Source organism: Sturnus vulgaris, chromosome W, assembly GCF_052056855.1.
Source record: "Sturnus vulgaris isolate bStuVul1 chromosome W, bStuVul1.hap1, whole genome shotgun sequence".
NCBI classification, from domain to species: Eukaryota; Metazoa; Chordata; class Aves; order Passeriformes; family Sturnidae; genus Sturnus; species Sturnus vulgaris.
Window position 1 is genome coordinate 19181653 of NC_142282.1, and position 25259 is coordinate 19206911.

Sequence of the window (25259 nt, forward strand, 5' to 3'; positions counted from 1 at the left end):
CCCACCACAGAAGGAGGGGGAGGGGAAAATGGGAGAGAGGGGCATGTAGTTTTGGAGAGTCTTGGTGGGGGCACTGAATTGGGAAGTATCACTCCTAAACCACGACACCATGTTATGCAGGGCTTATCCAGCCAGGTCTTGAAAACATCCAAGAATGAAAAATGCACAGATTCTCTGGGCTTTTCCAATGCTTGACTGTCCTGATAGTGAAAAAAGTTTTCCTTATATTTAGTCAGAACCTCCCATTTCAATCTAAATCCATTGTCTGTCATCCTTGCTCCACAACACTGTGGAAAGCCTGACTCAAGTCTTTCTGATAATCTCATAGGTATGAGGAAACTGCTCTAAGGTCTGTCTGTCCATTGTGTGTCATCCCATCTGTGTTTCCCTGTCCTCATCATCATCTACATCCACCCTCAAAGACTTGTTTTATCCAGGCTGCACAATCCCAATACCCTCACCTTCTCTGGAATCTCTCTCATCTCTTCCCTCTCTACCTAATCTGACCATCCATAAAGATTTAATTTTATTTCAGGATTAAAGAGAAGAAGACACTATTGCATCTTTTTACTATTGCCATGCAAATACATAAGCACTGAAAACTTAAATTAGCAAGAATATGCCCAAACCCCTACCTTATTAAATCTCATCTATCTCAGTCATTGCTTCTTAGGGAGAATATTACATACAGCAGCATGCATTACATATTTTAGCATAAAGAATCATTTTCTCAGCTGACTGACAGTTTACCCTATTCCTTCTGCACAGCTAAGGTTTTCAGGCTTCATTTATGCTATATATATTGTGTTAATTGAACTACTTTTAATTTCATGTTCATAAAATTTGATTATTGCAATCAAGACAAGCATTGCATGTTAAAACAGTTTTGAGCTGGTTAAGAGTTCAATACTTGTAATGCTGCCTTTAAATAATTTCTTATGTAGAGCAACTGAAATCATTCCTTTAAAGAATTTAATCCTCATATTGGAAAGGATTTAAAATTATTGTGTCCTACATGAATTTGAGCTTTGTCTATGATTAGTCAATTTTTGAACTTCTAGAAATTTCTTCTGAATCAGGGCTCAAAATAATTTTATATCCAAAACTTAATGACACACTCTAGTACTATTGGAATACAGAACTTGGGAGAACTAACTAAATACCTCTTTAAACTCTGTGTTTTAAAACTGGGAAAAAATACATTGATATATATGACTGCTAGATTACCTTTAAGGGTTCCATCACTTCCAGATGGAGAGCAGACTGACTGTGGTGACCTCAAGGAAAAAGATGCAGCATTCCTTACTGAAGGATCGCCATCCTAAAGTGACCATGATAAAAAAAAAATCATGAACACTTGATAAAGACTGAAATTAGTACATATACTGATAAAATGGAGTGAATGAAAAAGCATACAAAAATATTAGAAAAATATTTATTTATATAAAAAACTTTGTCATTTGGACTGCTATTAGACTACTATATAGGCAAAATTCAAAAAAACAATCAGCCTTAAGAATTCAGAACCAGAACATGTGCACAGAAATAAATCCATGTATGTCTTCCAGCTAAATAAGCAATTTTGGTTGACATTAAGATTTCATTTAGAAGCTTTTTGTTACATATAGTAAAGAGCTGAAAAACAGAAAGATGAACTCTACAATACCAACTGAAAGAAATATAGTATAAGTAGATTTTTCTCTTTTTTAAACAAATTCAATATTTTTTAAATTGGCCTACCCTTAAAGTTTATTAGAATACCATCTTACTTTTACAGTTAAGCAAACCAAAACTTTGTATTCATACCCTCCAACATAAACACATCAGGACTGAACAAAATCTGTAGCACACCCATTGTGGCAACTGAGATGGATGACAACTACACACTCCCTCTGACAATGGCCAAACAGCCAATTTCCACATGCATAGCAGTAGATCAGCCACCATACGTTATGCCTTGTGAAGGCATAGTTCACACTGCTTAAGGATAAAGAAAATAGTTTGATATTTATGGACTGAAAGTGCTTACAAGGCAAAGAAAATAAATTCATAAGAAACCAGATTTCATCAATTTCATCATACATAGGCATTTACAAAACAATTCTATTCAAATTTTCCCCTCCCACAGCAAAATTAAGCTAAAACTCATGATGTGCTATTAATTACATTTATTTTTCTAACTGCAAAAAGACTTGTTGCCGGGTGAGAAAGCCTCATGTGCAAAGAAATTTAATATTCTGATTCAATGCAATAAAAAGAACTATACCTTAAACTTACATGTTTTCTATTGCAAGTCAAAATGAATTAATTTGCTGATGTAACAGTTACTTGTTTATTTAATAGACTGAAAGTAAGGTACTTATTTTTTCAAACAAGAATTATCTTTGAATTATAATAAATATCACCCCCACCAAAATACTGGGGGGAACAAAAGTTTAGTAACTTTTATAGATATATTTTTTATTAGAACAGGAGAGGTCCTCTACCTATGGAGTGCCAAGGACAAAGGCAAAGATGTCTTTTATTAAATTAATTAAACTAACTAACTAGGTAGATGACCTTTCAGGTACACACATGCCATTCTTGAAAATTTGTCAGCTACTGTAGAAATCATCATTTACTGTTTCCTAGATCAGAACTTCATCACATGGTGAAATGTAAGCACAAACATATATTATGGGCATGTTTTCACATGCACTTACAGTCCAAAAAGCCAACTGCAGGCTGGGCTGCATCAAAAGCAGTGTAACCCAGCAGGTTGAAGGAGGTGATTCTGTCCCTATACTCTGCTCTGGTGTGACCCCACCTGCAGTGCTGCCTCCAGCTCTGGACTCCCCAGCACAGGAAGGACATGGACCTGCTGAAGCAAGTCCAGAAGAGGCCACCAAGATGATTAGAGGGCAGGAGCACCTCTGCTATGAGGAAAGGCTGAAAGAATTAAGACTCTTCAGCCTGGAGAAGACAAAGCTCCAGGAAGACCTTAGAGCAGCCTTCCAATATCTGAAGGGAGCCTGCAACAAAGCCAGAGAGGGACTCTTTATCAGGGAGTATAGCAATAGGACAAGCAACAAGGGCTTAAAGCTGAAAGAGGGTAGATCTAGATTAGAAGTTAGGAAGGAAGTCTTCCCTGTGAGTGTAGTGAGGCCCTGGCATGAGTTGCCCAGAGAAGCTCTGGCTGCCCCATCTCTGGAAGTGTTCAAGGCCAGGTTGGATGGGGCTTGGAGCAACCTGGTCTAATGGAAGGTGTCCCTACTCATGGCAGGGGGTTAGAACTAGATGGCGTTTAAGGTCCCTTCCAACCCAAGCCATTCTGTGATTCTCGGGTTTCTCAAAAAATGGTCTTTTACTTGAGTATATGCACAGTGAGCTATCAATTATATGCTTGCTGATTTAATAGACTCAAATATTGCAAATACACAATATCCTGCAGACATTCGTAACTTTTAAAGAACAAATCCTAAAGCTAAGAAAAAAGATAAACAAAGTTTTAGATTTTATTATTTAATAATACTTGTTCATAACTATCGCTGCCAATGGTAACACTGCTTTTAAAAAAGGTGCAACATTATGATTAACTCGATTGTTCATATATAAATGCAAAATTTGAATTACTTCAACTTCTTCAAATTGTTTTCTGTAGGATGGCTACTAAAATCAGTTTTTAAAGGTATACTTACTTTTTAACCCTTGGTCTTTTTCCCATTAAACCAAACAGTAATGGCATGCTTTATGTTTTCATAGTTGGTCAGTTTTGAATGAATTTCATAGATTTGTTAAGGTTGGAAAACATCTTTAAGATCATCAAGTCCAACCAATAACAAAGCACCACCATTATGCTGAGAATTAAACCATGTCCCCAAGTGCCACATCCACACATTTTTTAACACTTCCAAGGACGGTGACTCAACCATTGCCCTGGGCAGCCTGTTCCAATGCTTGACTACCGTTTCCATGAAGAAATGTTCCCAAATATCCAGTCTAAACCTCCCCTGGCACAACTTGAGGCCATTTCCTCTTGTCCTATTGCTTGTTCCCTGGGAGAAGAACCCGACCCCCACCTGGCTCCACCCTCCTTTCAGGGAGTCATACAGAGTAAGAAGGTCCCCCCTGAGCCTCCTTTTCTCCAGGCTAAACACCCCCAGCTCCATCAGCCACTTGTTGAGCTCCAGACCCCTCCCCAGCTCTGTTGCCCTTGTCTGGACTCACTCCAGCACCTCAATGTCTTTCTTGCAGTGAGGGGCCCAGAACTGGACACAGCACTCGAGGTGTGGCCTCACCAGTGCCGAGTACAGAGGGACAATCACTTCCCTGGTCCTGCTGGTCACACCATTTCTGATCCAAGCCAGGATGCCATTGGCCTTCCTGCCCACCTGGGCACACACTGGCTCATGTTCAGCAGCTGTTGTTCAGCACCCCCAGGTCCTTTTCCTTGTGGACAGCTTTCCAGCCACTCTGCCCCAGCCTGGAGCTGCATGGGGTTGTTGTGACCCAAGGGCACTTGTCCTTGTTGAACCTCATACAGTTGGCCTTGTCCCATTGCTCCAGCCTGTCCAGATCCCTCTGCAGAGCCTCCCTGCCCTCCAGCAGATCAACACTTCCACCCAACTTGGTGCCCTCTGCAAACTTACTGAGGGGGCGCTTGATCCCCTTGTCCAGGTCATCAATGAAGATGATAAATAGGACTGGCCCCCATACTGAGCTTTGGGGAACCCCACGGATGACTGGCTGCCAATTGGATGTAGCTCCATTCCCCACCACTCTCTGGGCCTGGCCATCCAGACAGTTCCTAGCCCTGTGAAGACAGCACCTGTCCAACCCATGGGCTGCCAGCTTTTCCAGGAGAAGGCTGTGGGCGACAGCATCAAAGGCTTTACTGAAGTGCAGGTAGTCACACACACAGCCTTTCCCTCACACACTAGGTGGGTCACTTGGTCATAAAAGGAGATCAGGTTGGTCAAGCAGGGCCTGTCTTTCCTAAACCCCTGCTGGCTGGGCCTGATGCCCTGGTTGTCCTGCACATGCCATGTGATTGCACTCAAAATTATCCATTCCATAACCTTCTTAGGTACTGAGGTCAGGCTGACAGGCCTGTAGCTCCCTGGATCCTCCTTCCAGCCTTTTTGTTTATCACATTGGCACCTCCAGTCACCTGGGACCTTCTCAGTTGGCCAGGACTACTGGTAAATTATGGACAGTGGCTTGGTGACCTCTTCTGCCAGTTCCCTCAGTACCCTTGACTGGATCCCATGCAACCCCATAGATATGAGGGGGTCTAAGTAGCATACCAAGCTTTTTCCTCACCCTTTGTCACTATGTTTACCTCCACATCAAATACAAATGGAGATTCTACTCGGCCCTCCTTTTGTTGCTGATGTATTTGTAGAATCAATTTTTGTTGTCTTTTGCAGCAGTAGCCAGATGAAGTTCTAGCTGGGCTTTGGGCCTTTGAATTTTCTCCCTGCATGGCCTCACAACATCCTTGTCCTCCTGAGCTGCCTGCCTCTTTTTCCAGAGGTGATGCACTCTCTTGTTCTCCCTGAGTTTCATTCAAAGCTCTCTGTTCAGGCAGGCCAGTCTTCTTCCCTACCAGCTTGTCTTTCGGCACATGGGGACAGCCTGCTCCTGCTCCTCTCAGACTTCCTTCTTAAAACACATCCAACCTTCCTAGAGCCCTTTGCCCTTCAGGACTCCCTCCCAAGTGACTGTCTCAACCAGGCTCCCTAACAGGCCAGTCTGCCCTCTAGAAGTCCAAGGTGGCAGTTCTGCTGACCCCCCTGCTTACTTCTCTGAGAACAGAAAACTCTATCATTTCATGATCACTTTGCCTAAGATGGCCTCCAATTATCACATCCCACACCAGCCCTTCTCTGTTCACAAACAGGAGGTTTAGTGGGGCACCTCCCCTGGTTGGCTGACTCACCAGCTGTGCCAGTTCTTCCACATACTCCAGGTACCTCCTGGACTGTTTCCTCTGCTGTGCTGTATTTCCAGCAGAGACCTGAGAAGTTGATGTCCCCCACGAGAACAAGGGCCAGCGATCGCGAGACTTCTCCCAGCTACTCATAGAACATTTTGTCTTCATCCTGGCTGGGTGGTCTATAAGAGACCCATCAGGAGATCTGCCCTGTTGGCCTTCCCCTTGATTCTTACCCATAAACACTCAACCCTATCGGTACCATCATAAAGCTCCAGACAATCAAAACACTCCCTAACATACGAGAACTATCTAAAGCCTCTCCTTCCTTGCTGATCCCTTATAAAGGGTTTATAGCCATCCATTGCAGCATTTCAGTCATGCAAGTCATCCCAACATGTCTCCGTGATTGCAACTGTGTCATAGTTTCCCTGCTGCACCACGGCTTCCAGTTCTTCCTGTTTGTTGCCCATGCTGCATGCATTGGTGTAGATGCACTTCAGTTGCATTTGCTGATGATACAAAACTGGGGGCAGTGGCTGATACATCTGAAGGCTGTGCTGCCATTCAGGGGGACCTTGATAGGCTGGAGAATTGGGTGGAGATAAGCCTAATGAGGTTCAACAAGGGCAAGTGTAGGGTCCTGCACCTGGGGAAGAATAACCCCAAGTACCGGCACAGGTTGGGGGTGACCTACTAGAGAGGTAGTAGTTGGGGGATATATATTCATTTAATGCTAAGAACAGTTTCTTATTTTCAAGAATTTGCATTGCTGAAGCAGAGACTGAGAAAAATACCTGATGAGCTTGTACATTAAAATAGATTCCTTCCTTACAAAACTCTCTTGTTTAAGATATTACTTCTTAGCTAATATTTTTCATCAGCATAATTCTTTCATTTAAAAAGAGAAGACTAATAAAACTAATAACTCTCTTGGAGTTCCAGTGTACTAATCCCTGTAAAGATTTAGGTAGCCTGGTGTTATCAATACACTTGTTGAATACAACAGTTTTTTGCTTCCACAAGCTAATTTAGGAAGATAAGAGTTCCCCCTAGTTTTCATAAGGTAAATTAAATACATCTTTTAAAAAAAGGTCAAAAAAAGGCCCGCTTGTCACCAGGTTTTGATCAAGTTTTGTAACTGTTGTAGTCATCACTAAGACCACACAGTGCAAAGAAGTAAAATCAAAAAATAAAAATGAAACTTAAGTGCTGTCCTCTTAGGAGGTGTTAAGAGACTGTGTGCCAAACTTGTAAAGAGTCACAACATGCTTCATCCACAGGATGAGATGCTCATTAAGATAGTGAAGAAGTTGAAAATACCATGGACAAAAGTTGATTTTTTTCATTTATATTCAATACTTTAGCAATAATTTCTCCCACATGAACTAAAGTCACTGGGAAAACATATAAATAAACCAGGCCATAAAAGCACATAACAGACCTGTAAGAAAAAATATTAAAAGGAATTTTTGCCTTTGGCAACACTACTATATTACTGAATAGGTTATGCAACTGTCTCATCTAATTGACAGGGGAATCTTCAGAAAGACACGTTAACTATAAACCTATTTAGAATCTAGTATTGTTACATCAATATATTGATACAATAATTGCAGAGAGACTCTACCATCTCTCTATAATACTCACGAGTAATATTTTTTACTTTTTATACTTTCATCAGAATCAATGTTACAAACTGTTCCAAAGGACAGAGATCTAGAAAAATCCTAAAACTTGCACATTAAAGTTGCACAGTTGAGTGCACACATCTGAAACCAAGATATATTTTCAGTGGTTTTATTAATCAACAGCATCCCCATAAAATATCTGACTTTTAAGGCAGCTAAACACATACTTGCTTTATCATAGTAAATATTTGTTTTATCATCATAAACATATCTAGGTAACATACATCACTACTTATCCTGTGCACCATCTGTAGATAGTCTTCATTTGAGCCATGTCTAGAATTATCAGCATGATGATTAGCTGAATTTCCAGACAATTGACTTGAAACTTTATTTTCATGGAGATTCCTCATCCCAACTGTGACAATGGGACTGGATACTGAAGCTGAAATACAGAAAAATAAAAATAACTATACCAATATATTCACACAATCATTAACTCTAAAAAATCTCATAGAAAAGGCCATATTATTAATGAGTTGGATGCAAGAGGTCTAGGATTGGAACAAGAATCCCAACTTTCTTCACTGAATCCTTTTTCCACAAATACCTTGAATAAAATTAATATCTAAGTTTTGAATTTTCAAGAGAATCTTAAACCTAAATTCCATGTACAGATTAGCCAAGCTTCACTCCACATCTATCCTAATTACAGTCAGCATCATACTCATAGGTTATAGAAAACTTTATTTTCTTCTATATAATATGCATTTGCTACCTTTATTAATTTCCAAGGTATTCATGAGACATATAACATTACATACAGAACAGCTATATAAATTCTAAGCACACTACTAAACTTCAGGAACAGATGATTTAAAAGAATGCAACAAATTCTACTTCGAAGAAAGGATAATGCCTAGATACTTAACAGTGTTCATGTTGTTCAAGATTGTTTTTAGAAAAGGGAAGAACAAAGAAATCCATTCATTCTAAAGGTCATCTTTGCCAGTTACTGCATACCTTGAGTATAATTCTAGCCAACTTAGCCTAGCCTACACTGGAAAGGTTTGGTAAGGTTAAATAAGATGGCAGCAAAATTTACATTACACTGGCAAAAAGTATGTTTTCACCAATACAGATAAACAATTGCCATAGCTAACAAATAAAAAGTTTTAGGTTTCTTTATTTTTCTATTCTCATGTATATGTGACAACTATGAAAAATCAGTGTACATAGAGGAGAAGCATTAACGTCAAGGTCACCGGTTCAATCCCTACATGGGCCATTCACTTAAGAGTTGGAATCAATGATTCTTCTGGGATTTTTTGAAATAAAATAAATACTACCACTAGACAGTCAGGAAAGCAAAGCTTAAGCATATCCAAAAAAATCCCTACCAACTCCAAGATTTGCATTAAGCATGTGACCCCTTCAAAGAAAATAGAGAGCTGTGAAACACACACATGAAGATAAAGCTGACATGAGATAGGATAATAAAATAAATGTTTTATAAAAGCATTACCTTGCTGCATCTGAGGATGTGGTGTATAACTTGGAGGATGTGAATATGGCATGTATCCTGCAGGACTTTGAGGAGCATATGGACTAGGCACTGGACTGTTCTGTTGTGCCAAAAATCTGTTACCAGAGCTTGTTTGTGGTGGCACAAACCGGCTAAAAATAAAATTAAAAAGTTAGAAAAAGTTGGAAAAGAGGAAATTTATACAAATTTCTTATTTCTTTTAGAAGACTGAGAGAGCTGGGGGCCTTTAGTCTGGAGAAAAGGAGGCTCAGGGAACACTTTATTGTTGAAAGGAGGTAACAAGCGACAGGACAAGAGGAAACTGCCTCAAGTTATTCCAGGGGAGGTTTAGATTATGTATCAGGAAAATTTTCTTTACCAAAAGGTTTGTCAAGCACTGGCACAGGCTGCCCAGGGAAGTGATTAAGTCACCAACCTGGAGGTATTTAAAATGTGTGTACATGTCACTTAGGGACATGGTTTAGTAGTGGACCTGACAGTGTTAGTTTAACAGTTCTACTTGATGATCCTAGAGGTCTTTTCCAACCTAAATGATTCTATAGATACATGCTACTTGCTGACACTCAAGTTTGAAAAAGAACCAGAAAGTTTATGAGAAAGCTGATGGAAGACTGGTCAAATTACTGGGCCTATCCTCCTCTGAGCAGCCTTTTGTGTAACTGTTACAGCAGTATTCCATGTTTTTACAAGCCTTCTTTCCCACCCTTCTGTCACACTGGTAATGTTATACATGCTGGAACACATAGCCTCTTCTCTCCTGTCCTCCTGCCACAGGTAGAGAATAGCTGTAGGGGTGTCAGGAGGCAGGGGTATTATTTTAGCAGGAAAGAAAGTTTGCCAAAATTATGTGAGGGAGGGACAGCAGGGAATCCTGACTAATCAGAATACAAAGATTACTCACTAGCAAAAAGATGTTGCTTTGCCAGCTGAAGAAACTCACCCTGCTGTCAGACAAATGCAAAATATATCCTGACACTGATCACCTTCCATTCACATACTTGCAACAAGAATTGACTGTCACTGTAGACAGAATTTGCAGTTTGCTGCCCATCCCGCCCCATTTAAAAGAGAATGTTACCTGGAAGGGCTATGTGAGATAGTGGTTTGTTGATAATTAGAAGATGCAGGACTACCTCTCATGGAATTCTGAGAAATATTAAACTGCGACATCATCATCCCTATTAAGAAGATAGCAGCATTACTTTACATGCATTTCCTTTTTAATCAATGAAGTCTCTAATTTCAGAAATTATTATATACAAAGAGATTATAAACTTTACAAACATTGACATCTTCTACCTACAACTGTTAGAAAATATTTTAAAAAGATTGATTTCATGTAAGATGTCCATTTTACACCATGACATAAAAAGAATGTTCCCTAAAGGAGTATTAATTCAATAATAAATATCAACAGCAGTTCTCTCCTCTGTTCCTTAGCCAAAAACCTGCTAACAAATAGTAACATTTTATAACAGGCCATATATTCCACACCCCAGACTTGTGTGTGGAGTACTCAATGTGCCAATAAAATTTGGAAACTTCACAAGTCAGAAGAACACAGAAAACTTATCTCCCATTTTTAGATCAAGTACAACAATCATCTCAGGCTGAGTGGTGCAAGATATTCTCCCTGCTCTCCTAATGCCCTAGTGGTTCCTTTCTACCCAGGGACAACAGCTTTCTATTCCACCACCACCACACTTAAAAGGAATGTTATCAAAGAAGGTGCTTAAATATTTTCAGTTACAAAGAACCATCAGTATCCCATCTGTAGTTGCCAACAGCCTGTAGATTCCCACAGTCATGCTTTGAAAATTCAGTTGTACTAGGTGGCAAGCCACAAGTACCAATGGGCCTGGAACTAACTTGCATCTTTATTAGGGAGAATTTAAATGAATCTTTTTTGCTTTCTCTCTTCCATACAGATATAAAGAATTTCTAACCACCACATAACACTGGAAGTTGAAATGGTACAGGTACACAAGAACTTATATGGCTTTAAACCAGGTGATTTTAATGATAGAATTGAACGTCTTGCAGCTAAAACAGCATCAGAATTCATATACACACTGCAGCTTGGGAAGCCACAGCAAGTGATCCAAAGCCATGGGTAAAAGCACATCAGCAATGCAAATATTTAAACCTAAGTTTCGACAGATGGCTGACTAATCCAGAGTGTTTGGGAGTCATCAATCTTTGCATTACTATCACTGATTTGAATTACTGCAATATTCACACAAGCAAAGCTAGTTTCAGAAATCCTCCCTGTCATCCTCTTTTCCCCTCTCCCCAACAAAGAAGTGATGGAATAATCCCCCAGGAATTAAGCCATTACTACCTCCTGGTAGGTATGAAGTGCTGCATTCCAAGTATATTAGCCCAGACAAACTAGCCCAGAGCAGGAGTGAAATTCTCATATTGTGCTGAAAAATAAATAAATAAAAAAAATAAGAGACCTCCATACTTTAGTACAGAGGACATTTTATTGTCCAGAGTAACAGAAGTGGACTCCTCAACTCCTGCAAAATTTGATTAAATGAACACTGATTGCCTTGCACAGAGGCAAGTGAGGAGGAAACTCCAGAGGTGTCAGAGGCGGCATCTGGCATGCTCATTGCCCACTCACCTCTCACAGCCACTCGCACCACAGCTAGGTAGTAGTTAGTCAAACTACTAACCTTTAACATTCATGTACAGAAAGCTGACAGAATGTGCCAGTATGAGTATGAACTATGCAGAAGTTTCATTTTATGCTTAAAACAAAGACTGCACTTTTAAAATACGTGAAAAATATATCTCTTTTATCCTCCGTAAATTTAAAACATGCTTTTGGTTTAAAAAAGTATGACAGAAAATATAAAAAGTAATACATTTTAATGCCATTTTAAAAACCCTAAAACTTATTTTGTGACAGGCAGTTCTCACCTCTTTATCCCTGTTAGAGGAGACAATCTAGATAACTTCAAAAAAACCAAACAAACAAAACACCCAAAGTCCCCAGTGCCCATCCCCCTCCCCTCGCCCCACTAAAACCCCCCAAACAACAACAACAACCAACCAACCAAACAAAAAAAAAACAAACATCACAACAGTCTCTCTAAAGTTTTCAGACAGATAACAAGTCTGTCTAGTAATGATGTAATGAGGAACGAGTAAAAATAAGCCAAAACATTTAGTCTAAAAAGGAGTTGAAATTAGTCTGTGGTCATTAACACTGAAACAGCTTCTTGTACATTTTTTACATTGCTGTTCATATCACTAAGCAGCAGATTTATGGCTCTACTGTGCATTTCCATACCTTAAAATACTTAAGAATTTCTTTTAAATGCAACTTTAATTTTGATTGTTGGTAATGCTGTTTCAAGAAAACATCATCCTAGTAATAACATTCACACAATCACAGGATATGGGTCAGGTTAGAAAGGACCACAGTGGGTCATCTGGTCCCACCTCCCTGTTCCAGCAGGGTCATCCCAGAGCACATGGCACAGGGTTGTGTCCAGATGGGTCTGGAATATCTCCAGCAAGGGAGATTCCACACCCTCTCTGGGCAATCTGTTCCAGTGCTCGCTCACTGCACAGTAAAGAAGTTCTTCCTCATGTCCAGGTGGAACCTCCTGGGCATCAGTTCCTGCCCATTCCTCTTGTCCCATTGCTGGGCCCCACTGAGCTGAGCCTGGTCCATTTTCTGACCCCTCCCTGCAGACGCTGACAGACATTGATAAGGTCCCCTCTCAGCTGTCTCCTCTCGAGGCTGAACAGACCCAACTCCCTCAGCCTTTCCTCATAAGAGAGCTGCTCCAGTCCCTTAATCATCCTCACAGCCTCTGCTGGACCCGCTCCAGGAGCCCCATGTCTCTCCTGTCCTGAGGAGCTCAGAAATGGACATAGCATTGCAGGTGAGGAGAGGGGCAGGATCACCTCTCTGACCTGCTGGCAATGATCTTCCTAATGTATCCCAGGATTCTGTTGGCCTTCTTCATCACAAGGGCACACACTTGTCCACCAGGAGCTCCAGATCACCCCCAGCCTGTACTGGTGCCTGGGGTTGTTCTTCCCCAGGTGCCGGACCTTGCATTTGCTTTTGTTGAATTTCAGACAGTTCTTCTCTCCCAACTCTCCAACTTGTTGCGGTCCTTCTAAAGGGTTGCACAGCACATGGGGGTATTGGCCAAATTTCTATCCTTAACATATACTCCCAGTCTTGAATGTATTTTTTTGGCTCAGAAAAAAGGGATATGCTTAAATCCATTTTAGCATTCCTACTGCCAAAGAACATAAAAACACGGCTCAAGATCACAGAAAAAGTCTTGTATGATTAAACTGCATTAAAGTGTCATGCATGCTTAAGCAGAGATTGCTCACCAACAGGCAATTTTTCAGTTAAATATACAATCTTAATGAAAGCATATGTCTACAAAGTTTTTCGTTTTTACATGTGCATTATAATTCTTCTATAGATGAAAAAAAATCAAAGCAACTGATGCTTAGAAAAAGATGCATAAGATTTTAATTCTCAAAAGTGCACAAGTAATTAGTTTAAAGTGAATTTTAAGTCCTTTCTGCATCCTAAGCTATGCTATGAAGACTAACCTATTGTAATATGGTATTTTAGCTGATCTAACAGATATCTGCTGAAAGACAAAGCCAGTGTTGAGAAGAGAAAAAAATATTATGAAAAGTGAAATTAAATAATAGCCCAATTTAAAATAATTATGACAGCACCCAGAACTTTCTCTCTCATTTGATTAAAGAGGTCTAAAATAAAATTAACATGTTGCCCTTGTACTGATGCTGCACAGTGATGTGATACAGTCTGTTCAGACAACCTAGTAATAGAAAACAGTCTGAAAAAGCTAGTTAAAAAATTTATCTGTATGAACCCTGTTTCAACAGTGGGGCTATTATCAAAAGACATGGAATAAAGGTTTGAACACTGCTGCTACTTTACCTGAAACAAAACATGCCAGCAATTTGGGGAGGGGAGGGTGGTGCACCCAGGATACAAAACAAGTATTCAGATAATACATCTTTATTACACTATTTGTTAATCATAACTAAAATCAATTCTTGCTCTAAACTTAGTGTTGAGCTACAAATCAATTTGACTGTGGAAAAAACATCAGCACAGAATTCTGCTTGTGCTTTTCCTTATATTCACATGTATTCCACACATAATATTTAGGTTTCTGAAGAGGCTTTTTTTTCCTGACAAATTGTACTGAACCAATACTTTTACTCCACATTTAATGTAGTTCTTTAGCCAGGTGGTCTTTCTGTTCTTGCATTAGAAAAGAAGGCTAGAAGAAATTAATTTGAGTTCAGTTTGTCCATACTAATACTGGAACTGATGCTCAAGGGATCATGGTGCAGAGGCCCACCCCAGGCAGATTAAATAGACATGAGGTCGCAGTGCCTTCTTTCCTTCTCAGTTCTAGGCATTACAAATACTGGATTCCAGTACCCAGCACTGACTTTATCACATGCTGGACTCAACAGAAGGCAAAAGGACAATATTCAGAAAGAAGACAGTAAGGAAAACAGAAGAGATTAATTTTAAATACTAGAAAAGAACCTAAATTTCATTCTTATGGCTGGCAAAATGTATTATATAAGATCTCTACCAAACTCTCAAGTGTTCTACAAATCATGACTTCACAGAGATTACAAAATATGTTCAGAAAGCAGAAGAAAGCCCAACCTTTGCTGCCAGAGCACATCAGTATACTCTCCTTTGACCTTGGAGATCTGAATGGGATGTACTAACAGCTAACATGGCTGCCACAATTTGCCAGCATCTAGCTTAAAGATCCTCCTTTTCCCAGGTAAGACTATGGCCTTTTTCCATAGAAAATAAAGCTACACTTCACCTAGCTTTTCTAAACATTCTCCTCTTCCCCCTTTCTTTCAATGTTTCCAATTTCACACTTACATTGCAATGTTTGCACTGGTACAAGTATTCAGAATTATGTAAAATAAAATTAAATATTCAAGGAAGATTTAAAGTCTGATCTCTTTTGGTTCTCTGAAAGCACTTTTTAAACTTTATTAAAATAGCATCAACTTTGCCTTTAAGTTTTATGTTTAATCATTTTCTAATTCTGTACTAGTACCTCCTTTCAAGCATAGGCAAAAGCACATTTACTAAAGATAGGTGGTTTCATTTCAATAAGGATTATTCTTAATCTATTGAATTAAGCAGCAAAAGTGTTTCCCCCTCTGAAGCATGGAATTAGCAAAAATTAGAAAGAAACTTGCTTTAACTTCTTTCTTTCAAAAGCCTCTGCTGGAACAAACAATTTCATAAATAATGCCTCTCTTTTGCATTGGAAAAGAATTAATTTACTCTACAAAACTGGTGGGAAAATGTGTGTTATCAACATCATTCTCATACTAGATCAAAAAATCACACCACTGTACCAGCTATTAAGAAAAAAATGAACTATATCCAAACCAAAACCAGAACAAGTATATGTTCTTTGTGGAACCACTATGCAAAAACTGTCAGGACAGTCATAACTCTGCCAGCAGCTGGAAAAATTATACTCTGCAACAGCTACCTCCAAACCCAGAACCTGGAGACTCTTCTCATAGTTTAAATTTCAGGATATATGTATCAATGACCTACTAAATATTTAGCACTGCCTTTCACATTTTCATTCCTGGAAATTTCTGCATTCTTTCAAGGAACATTATGTGTTCTGTCCTTAGCACGTTCTTTTCAAATGTTGTATTGCTTTTTACTCACTAGACTAGGTGAATGAACTTAATAATCAAATTTTATTATTTTTCTCCCTCCAAAAACACCCTAACACTTTCTATTCCCTGTGGACTCCAGTAACACTTCTATTTATATCTCTACAATGCTAGCAAAGCTTTACCCTCACATTGTGAAAACTCTGAAAATCCCCCTACTCATTTCATAGTTTAGTATTTAAAGAAAATATTTCAGGTGCAGATGAAGAAGTCTCCAGATCTACAAGTAGAATCTGTCCAATTAATCCTGTGCTTGGTCTCTCCCCTTCTCCATCTTTGCTATCTAGCAGTATATCTCACTAAACCTCAGAAAAGAATTAGCTATCAAAACAGTAAAATCTGTAGGGCATCACAAATTGCTGAGGAGATGTTACATATGGTTAATTTAACCTTATTCTTTACCTCAGAACTATTAAAAACTACCACTACAGTGATATACTTTAATTGTACAGATTTTCAATATAGAACAAAGCATCTGTTCCCAACTTCAATTCACTAAGACAAATAAATAAACCTATCTATAAAGAAATTCAAATAAATTTACTTTAAAATAAAATCTAATCACTCATCCTAGAAATTAAACTTTGCAGAGAAACTCAACATTATTTTTTACAAAAGCACTTAGTAGAGTGTATTTCTGTGCTTATTCTAATACAATCACTCTTAGAAGATGTCATGACACATAGCTTTTTATCATTATCAAATACAAGATAAGGCATAAATATCATAGTTGTGCTCCCTACATATTTGTGGTTAGTATCAGCCCCCTAAATTTACAGAACAACATAAAACTCAATCAAAAATCAATCAACAATCCTTACCGCTTTGCACCCCATATCTGTTTTGCATGCTTTTCTCCCTGAAAACATTAGGATTCCTTGCCAGGACAGCCTGCAGCAAGACTGGTATATCTCCCTCTGGATCATCACTGCCAAGGTTATCTTTCAATTCTCTGGAATTTTGGAAGTAAGGAAATAAAGAGGCAAATGCATACTCAAATTATAAGAAACCATGAGTCAAGTAAAAAAACCCAAACAACCAAAACCAATCAAAACCAAACGACAGCATTTTACTGTTAAAATACAGAAAAAAACCCACCAAATCTACACTGCACCACTATTCTCTAAATCTCCTTTTTTCCTCTCATGCTAAAGGAATGGCAGAAAAGGTATTCCTGCTAGTCTTCAAAATTATTTTCTGTTCATAAGCACTTATATATACATGGCTGTCAGTTTCACACTATTATGTTTCCTATGTCTATTTCTGTATTGTGATCTTCTCCATAAAAGAATGCTTTGTCATAACATCCAGAAAGTACTATTGTAGAAGTGAAAATAAGATATGCATAAATGCATAACATTCACATTGCAGTCCAACACTGAATTTTTTTTATTTTAGAAGGGGAAATTGGCATATCTTTGACATCACAGGATTCCCTTTGAACCTTCAAAAATTTTCTGTAAATGCATCCATATTTTCACTTTTTCTTTTTATTGATGACTTTGAAGAGCTACTTTCAATTGATCAAAATAATAGATTGGAACATGTAGGAAAAAAGAAAGGGCTGTCCACATAAGACAATTCAAAGAACACCAGTGAAAAATGAAAAAAAATACTTGCTGGCTCAATTCTTAAATATTTTAAGTTCAATATCTAATCAGAACTGACATAGATCGTGCATGGGTGTCTCAAAAAAGTATATTTTTGTGTAATACTGGGTATAAAATTTTTCAGTGTACATAACTAACGAAAGTGGAACACAAATGACTTTTGCACAATCAATACCACAAAGTTTGCACTCCTAACTAGCAAGAATGGAACAAGCAGCATATCTATTAAAAAAATTAGTTATGCATAAGGGCTGTCAGACAATTACTAGCATTCTAGTGGAAACAACTGAGTCTTATACAGCAGTAATCCGCTAAGCTAGCCTAATAAAAAACCTGCATGTTCTAATTGTCAGATACTAACACCCTTCTCAATTCAGTTCAGTTTAATTTAAAGTAATAAGGATGGTGATCTGATATAGTTGAAGTTCAAAATACATACATGTGATCTGTTGACACCTGATTGAGACTGTGGATGAGCTGTGAAACCAAGTTTTCATCCCTGCAAGCCAGAAGGCAGTTCACCTCTTCAGCTATCCGTCCATTGAAAAGCAGGCTTTTTGTTGTGGTAGCAGGTAAAGGCGATGGAAGAGGCAGCTGGTTCAAAACTGTTATCAGAAAATAGAAAGGAGTTCAGAATAATTTCATGAAACAAGAACATACAAAGATGGACACCTTTTTACTCCCTCATGTGATTAAGAAAGAAAATCTGACAACTACATTACTTGCATTAATTACCTTGAATGAGACGTGAAACTTGAAAAAATTAGCAAGATCGGCAAAACATTTATTAAAACAGTATAAATTCAGCTAGTTAATTGAGCCTACTCTACTGCCTCTACTCATCAAGTCCTCCATGTTTTTAGGGCAACAGGACTTGTCAATTCCAGTACCTTCTTTTCATACAGAGAGAAATAAGGTGAAGCAGTGACATGCCTTTCTCTTTCATGCACTCCTAACTTTCTGAACATCAGAGAAATATGACAGAGAAAGAAGCAAACACACCTAACACAAGGGCTAATCCCACCAAAGGTTTTAAGAAACTCTTGCACCAGGAGTCTGGCCAGTGACTTCTACCAGTTAAGTATTTTGACTTGAGAACCATACCTGCAAATAATTAGTGCTAGAAAACTGTCCCAGAAACTTATGATTTGTGTCCTGACGGCCCGTTATTATACACACATAATGGTACCTATATACACATATAAATACATAAGCAGCATCTTCCAATTTAATAATTCAGAATATCAGAAAGATACAAAGTGGTTTTTCCTCCCCCCCATTGAATACATTTGCTTTTTTTACTATAGGCAATTAAATTCAATTGCTGGGTATATACTTTCAGTGTCTCTTGAAAAGTCTTCACATTTCAACAGCATAATAATAAAACAAGAGCTCAGAATAAGCACTTGGACCACTGAGTCCAGTTATCCTCAGACAGACAACTAAGCTATAACTTTTGCTTACACTTTATAAAAAAGATGCATCTTTGTCCTGATTTCTCTTATTGGAATGACTGTTTTAGGACTTCATTATAGTAATGATAAATCTCTAAGTTTGCACTAGAAATCTATTTTTGGTCAGATTATAACCATTTGGTTTTGTGCCAACATCAGCTTTTAATGTAAATAGTTCTTTTTCTTTCCTTGCATTTTGTCTTCCTGACATATTTAAAGACTGTACACACACCTCATCAACTCACAGCCAAGAAACAAGCTTCATTGGTTCAGTTGCTTATTTCCATTCTAGCAGCCACTCTTTGCACTTGTTAATTAGAGCAACTTTTTTGTACTTTGTCCAAAACTAAGGAACTAGGTTTCAAGTATATTCAGAACATTCCACAACTCTCTATGTGAACATCAGTCTAATCATCTCTCTCTCTCCAGTGAAGATGATGACATGTATGTTTTAGAGAAGTATTTCATAATTTATATGTTTTTCTTTATTTGTTATAAATAGATATGTTATCGAATTATATTCAAAACAACAAATTCCTATTTTTTTTTGTTTTGGGTTTACTTAAAGGTGCTTTTTTTAACCTACATGCTTCAATTAGCATATTTTGTTTGAATATATTTTTAAAATTCTAGCAAGGAAAAGAAATATTTTAATACCAAATCTGATTTTGAACAGATTTACTTTTAAGAACTTTAAAAATAAAACTATTTTTAGTATTTGGAAAATGCAGGTATATTTAGTGAAGAGGTAGAAGGGAACATAGCAAAGACAAAAAAAAAAAGAGTACTTACGGTCTGTAAGACTAGCAATCCCTGCAAGAGTAGTGATGGGAACATGAGGCATATCCCCATTCATCCTGAAGTTCTGGGATGGTAGCGACTACACAGATATTTTAGTTCAGGTGCCAGCTATCATTACTTCCCATCTCCCAAGCACTAAAAAAACAAAAAAAAAATAACCAAAACAAACAAAAAACAAAACACAAAAAACACACACAAAAAAAAACCAAAAAAAAAACACAAAACCAAATTAAAACTCTCAGTTTACTTAAAATAATTTTAAATTCAATAATATAAATGAAACATAGACCATAATCTCTGATGCATAGTAAGCAAATTTTGTCAAAAGTAGGTAGAACAATGTAGAATTTAAATATCAAATGGCATTAAGCAATCAAAAGGCAAGCTTCTGGTTTCAGAAGCAGAGTCTGTCACCAAAAAAGATGCAACATAAGGCAATCAAAAGACAATTTGCTCAGGTTATACGATACCAATGCAAAAATTGGCAACAAAACTTTTTTGGCTCATAATGCAGTGGACAGCACTTAATCCATAATCAGTTTAAGCAATCAGCTACTATATTCACCTCCCAGTTTTGGAGGAGATATTTTTCATATAAGAAGTTAGCAAAAACAAAAGGAATAATTTACAAGTGCAAATGTCAAACAGTAAGAAAAGTGACAAATACAACATCTTGGTATATTTTTGTCATGGTTTAACCCCAGCCAGCAGTTAAGTGCCATGCAGCTGCTCATTCCTATCACACACCTACTCCAGGTGGGATGGGGAAGAGAATCAGAAAAAGGCAAAAAACCCATGGGATAAGAACAGTTTAATAATTTAAATAAAGTAGAATATACTACTACTACTGCTAATTGTAATGAAAAGGGAGATAAAAAAGAGAGAGGAATAAACCCCAAGAGAAATAAGTGATGCGCAATACAGTTGCTTACAACCCATTGACCAATGCCCAGCCCGTTCCCGAGCAGTGATCAGCCTCTCCCGGCCAACTCCCTCAGTTTATATACTGGGCATGACATTCTATGGTGTGGAATATCCCTTTGGCCAGGTCAGGTGTCCCGGCCATGCTCCCTCACAGCTTCACCCCCTCTGCAGAAAGAAAAGGTTTAGTCACCACTGAACTAGTTTATTTCCTGTAAAACAGCATAATTTTTATATTCGACTAATGAAAAGGAATCTGTTCATCTAGTTTTTATTCACTATGAAGATCCCAATTGTAAGGAAGTCCACATTTTAAAAGAAACAAACAAAAGAACAAAAAAAAAATCAAACCACCAGCAACCCCCCCAAAAACAATATCATCACAATAATTTGAACTGCATTTCCAAAACAACAAAAATTTACAAATATCACACATTACAATACACTATTGTTATACTAATGAAATTTAAAAATTCAAGCATGATTGTGGTGGCTAAACAGCAGGCCTGGAGAAGCCTCACAGACTGAATTCTAACTTGGTCGATGTTGATGCCTTGGGTTTTAGCTTTTATATTTTTCAGATTCTCTGCTGCCTGGTATGTAACTCTGAAACTTCATATTAGTTGTTAGCAAATTCTCTTCACAGGGTAGTTAGACAAAACAATCTCTTCCTAGCTAGAGAATCAAGGACAACTGGTACCCAAAAAGCATAAACAACAGCAAAGTGAAGGGGGCAAACCAGGGGTTGAGACTTCATGACCTGGGGCTGTGGTTGGACAATTGACCCCAATATGTAGATGAACCAAAACTTACAGAAGTGTAAAAACTTGTGACCGGGAGCCATCTTGGATTCATCCTGGGTGTAGCCCTGGCCAGGCTCTTGTACTGCCCAAGGTGTATCCTTCTAAGGCCTTTCAGTAAATACCTATTTTATTCCTTTTGCTCTGTCTAGTCTCTGTTCCAGGTAGCCTTTCTAGGCATCAACATAGAGGTGAGAAAGCTACCAGCCTCTTCTAAGAATAGAACCCTGCAACAGTGAAAAACAGCTTGTTTCCCTGAGAAAGAATCCTAGGACTGAGACAGTTGGTCTGCACCTGTGTCAACTATTTCAAACTGTCAAAGAGAAAAATGCAAACAATATCTCAAAACAAACTCTTTCCCACACGTACACATCTCTGGTGAACTGGCCAATCAATACAGGGTAACAGCTTGTTACTGACCAACTGGGGATAGATATGAGATGTTTGTAAAACTCTATATAAAGGGATGAGTGAAATAAACCTGTAGCTTCTTTCACTCCATGAAAAGAGTGTCTCATCTCTCTAAAACGAAGTCAACAGTGACACATTATATTTTCTGAAGACAAAATAAATTAAAGAAACTTGTATATACATTTACCTATAACAGACAGGGTCCTGTGTTAATCCATGAAATAGTAAGACTTCTGTCAGCATTTATGTTGTTTACTTAAGATTCTGAAATAGTGATTTGTTTATACTTACTCTACAAGTCAAGTTTTGCAAATTACATATACAGTACATATAAACCAAAATATCACTGGCATTTCCTTAATAATCTTTATATCATTCTTTCTTATGCCACACCAATGACAACATATAATACCACTGCTAATACATATGTAGAGATTCCAAGCAAAACAAAGAAATAATGTTCTAAGTATTTTTCCTGCACAAAGTTTTCATGAACCAGTGAAGTTAACTTTTCAGTGTTTCCCTATCTACACACAACTAAATTACTTTGGGTGGGAGTGGGGCTGGAAGTGGTGTGGTGTGACAAGGGACAACACAACCAATATACAAAAAACTTCCACCCAACACTGAGTTAACTTCCTTTGCTGCACTTGCCACAGGCTCATTCCCACCACTAAATTACATTTGTTTGTTAAAAATATAATACATTACAGGTGCAAAAATCTAGTTAAGGAAACTGCTGCAGATAGATATATGCTGTGTGGATTGCTGTGTTTGGGGTTTTTTTAATCCAGGAGAAAACAGCCATCAAACACACAGAGCAGTTTCAAATGCTACTTGATACTGAAGCTTCTTTACCTGAAATGAATACCAATATACAAAGAATTTCAGTTGTTTCTTAGTTACATAAATGAGCAATTCTTAAAGAAAAAAAAGAGACCTAACTTTTTCCACAATGAGTCTGCAACTGCAAACCCACAAGAGCTAACAACACTTTTAGAACTTAAGTTTTCATTTAAAGTTAAGAAGTTAAAGAACACCTTTCACACATAAGTTGTACATACAAGAAAAAGACCATGTCCGATGAGCTCTCCTCTCCTGACTTAAACTGCATCAAAACTGATTAAGGTCACATAACTATTCAGTATTATTGGAAATCCCATATGTAACACAAAGACAAGGGGGGAGGGGGGAATTTGTTTACTTTCCCTTCCTGTTCACCTTGGAAAGCTGTAAACACCAGAGACAATCACTAATAATGCTAGTTCTTTCTTGATATTACTGCTACAGTAATTATACAGATATTAAATGGAAAAAAAAATCCCTCCAAAAGCAGACACTTAAATTAGATACCTTCTTCACAGATAGATAAAAAACATGAACTGGCAAGATCCAGATCCAAGAGTGGAACAAGTGCAGACAGCTAGCTAGGATGGTCAGGGAAATAGTAAGTTTTCCAAGAGGAGAGTAGAAGGGGCTGGTTTGTTTAGCTAACAAAACAAAAGTCGAGAGGAGATGTGGTTTCTCTGTCTAGGGCAGTCAAAGAAGGTTATAAAGGAAGAATGCTCAAAATATAGAGCAGTTAGGGAAGAAAATTGACAGTTCAAGACATGTTATTTCACACAAAATATCCATGCAACAATTAAGGGCTTGACAAGTCAGATAAATCAAAACAAACAAGTTTTCTAATGAGTCATTTATCAATATTTAGAAACTTTTGTATTATCGACTTTGTGCAATAGCTACCAGTAGTAATGCAGCATTTCTACCTCTAGACTGAAAAAATAAATCTGTTACTTTAAGTCTTAGGGATGGTTTTAATCCCATATCCATTTTTTTGTTTGGTTGGTTTTTGTTTTGTGTCCGGAATGGTGACTGCTGCCCCCTCCCCCAGCTCCGGGAGTATCGTGATGGGTGAGAGACCACCCGGCATCCTGCGAGGGTTGGGTACCAGGGACTGTTGCTTCCTTCCAGTGGGGTGATCGTCTCGGTGGCCATGGGGCGTGGTGCCTCTGACTGAATATCCTGTTGCCCTGTGTTTTTTGCATGTTTTTGGGTTTTTTTTTTTCCCTTTTCCTTTGGCACTGTGACTGGGGCCTGCCAGCTTGCTTCTCTGCTAGCTTGGGAGCCCAGAGCCAGTGAGTGCTACACCTGGAGCCGGGAGCCCTCCCTGCCGGGCTGGCCCGACCCCGGGGCCAGCCATCGCCGGTGAGCTATCCAAGAGAGCGATCCCCCGCCAGTTCCGCTGTTTTCTGCCAAGCTTCAGGGCTTTTTACTATACTTTAACCCGACACCCCATATCCGCCCAGACACTCCACGGCTTCTGGCATGGCTCCCAAGACTTTGCTACACTTTGTTTGCCACCCTGGGTGTGCTCGCCTCTGCTGTTCCAGCCTGCTGCTCCAAGGTTTCCTGCTGCAGTCCATTCAGTTTCCGAATGGCGCTGAGAGCTGCTGCCTCTTGTGGCTTTGCAAAGGAAAGCCCCTTCTCTCTCTCTCTTCCGCCTACTGAGCCGCCATTAACCATGTGGAGAGGTGACTGAGCTTGCCCCACAGCGCCCCCTGCAGCCGCTGGGGAATCATCACACCTGTCATGCCTGGCCGGGAGCCACCAGCACCCCTACCAGCTGTGGCCATTACACCAAAGGGGAAAGTGCTGATGGCTGAGAGAAGGCTGCCATTGAGACTTTTTTGTTTGTTGTTGCTGCCGTTGTTGTTTCTCTTGCGATATATACATAGTAGTAAAGAACTTTTATTCCTTTTCCCTTATCTTTGCCTGAAAGCTCCGGAATTTCAAAGTTATAATAATTTGGAGAGAAGGGAGTCATATTTCCCACTCCAAGGGAGGTTCCCACCTTCCTTAGCAGACACCTGTCCTTTAAACCAGGACACCTTAATATTATCTGAATTAAAGAAATCAAAGAACTGTTGCATTGAAAAGTTTTTAAACAATTGTGGTGGTTTTAGCTGGAAATTGGGCAGAAATATTAATTTTGTGTAGTGGTTTTGGTTTGATGAGATTTTTCGGTTAATGTATTAATTTATGTGGTGGGTTTAGCGTTGGTAAATTGCTAGTGTATTCTTTAGAACTTTCTTTTGTCAGAGGGTTAGAAGCAAGGAAAAGTAGGTTTAAATTTTTAAGGGTATAAAGAAAAACTTTATTAACAGAAATTAAAAGAAAAAAATTATAAGAATTAGCATAAAATTTTTAGAATATTTTTCTTCTCCCTACACCCTTGTTAGTTTATATTGACAATGTACAGAAATAAATTAGTCAGTTTACTATATATAAAAGCCTTTTTCTAATTTGTTTAGGGAGAGGAAGGAGTCTCTCTTGTTAGTTTATGGCGACTTCTTTATAAGAAAAGAGTTTTTTGTGGCTTTAATGGTATAATGATCAGCCGCCTAGGAGA

The 25259-nt window shown here is 38.5% G+C and overlaps 1 protein-coding gene across 5 annotated transcripts in view; it reads right to left on the reverse strand.

The window, feature by feature from the left end:
• LOC148220021 (nipped-B-like protein) overlaps positions 1–25259 on the reverse strand; it is a 167515-nt gene that overhangs the window by 106525 nt on the left and 35731 nt on the right. For all 5 annotated transcript variants that reach the window (XM_088155481.1, XM_088155479.1, XM_088155480.1 and 2 more), the window contains 7 exons: positions 19707–19850; positions 17900–18065; positions 16672–16802; positions 10170–10269; positions 9071–9222; positions 7830–7990; positions 1228–1321 (listed from right to left, as the gene is read on the reverse strand). In XM_088155481.1, coding sequence (XP_088011607.1) covers positions 1228–1321; positions 7830–7990; positions 9071–9222; positions 10170–10269; positions 16672–16802; positions 17900–18065; positions 19707–19770 — 868 coding nt within the window. In that variant the 5' untranslated portion in view covers positions 19771–19850. The remainder of the gene's footprint in view (positions 1–1227; positions 1322–7829; positions 7991–9070; positions 9223–10169; positions 10270–16671; positions 16803–17899; positions 18066–19706; positions 19851–25259) is intronic.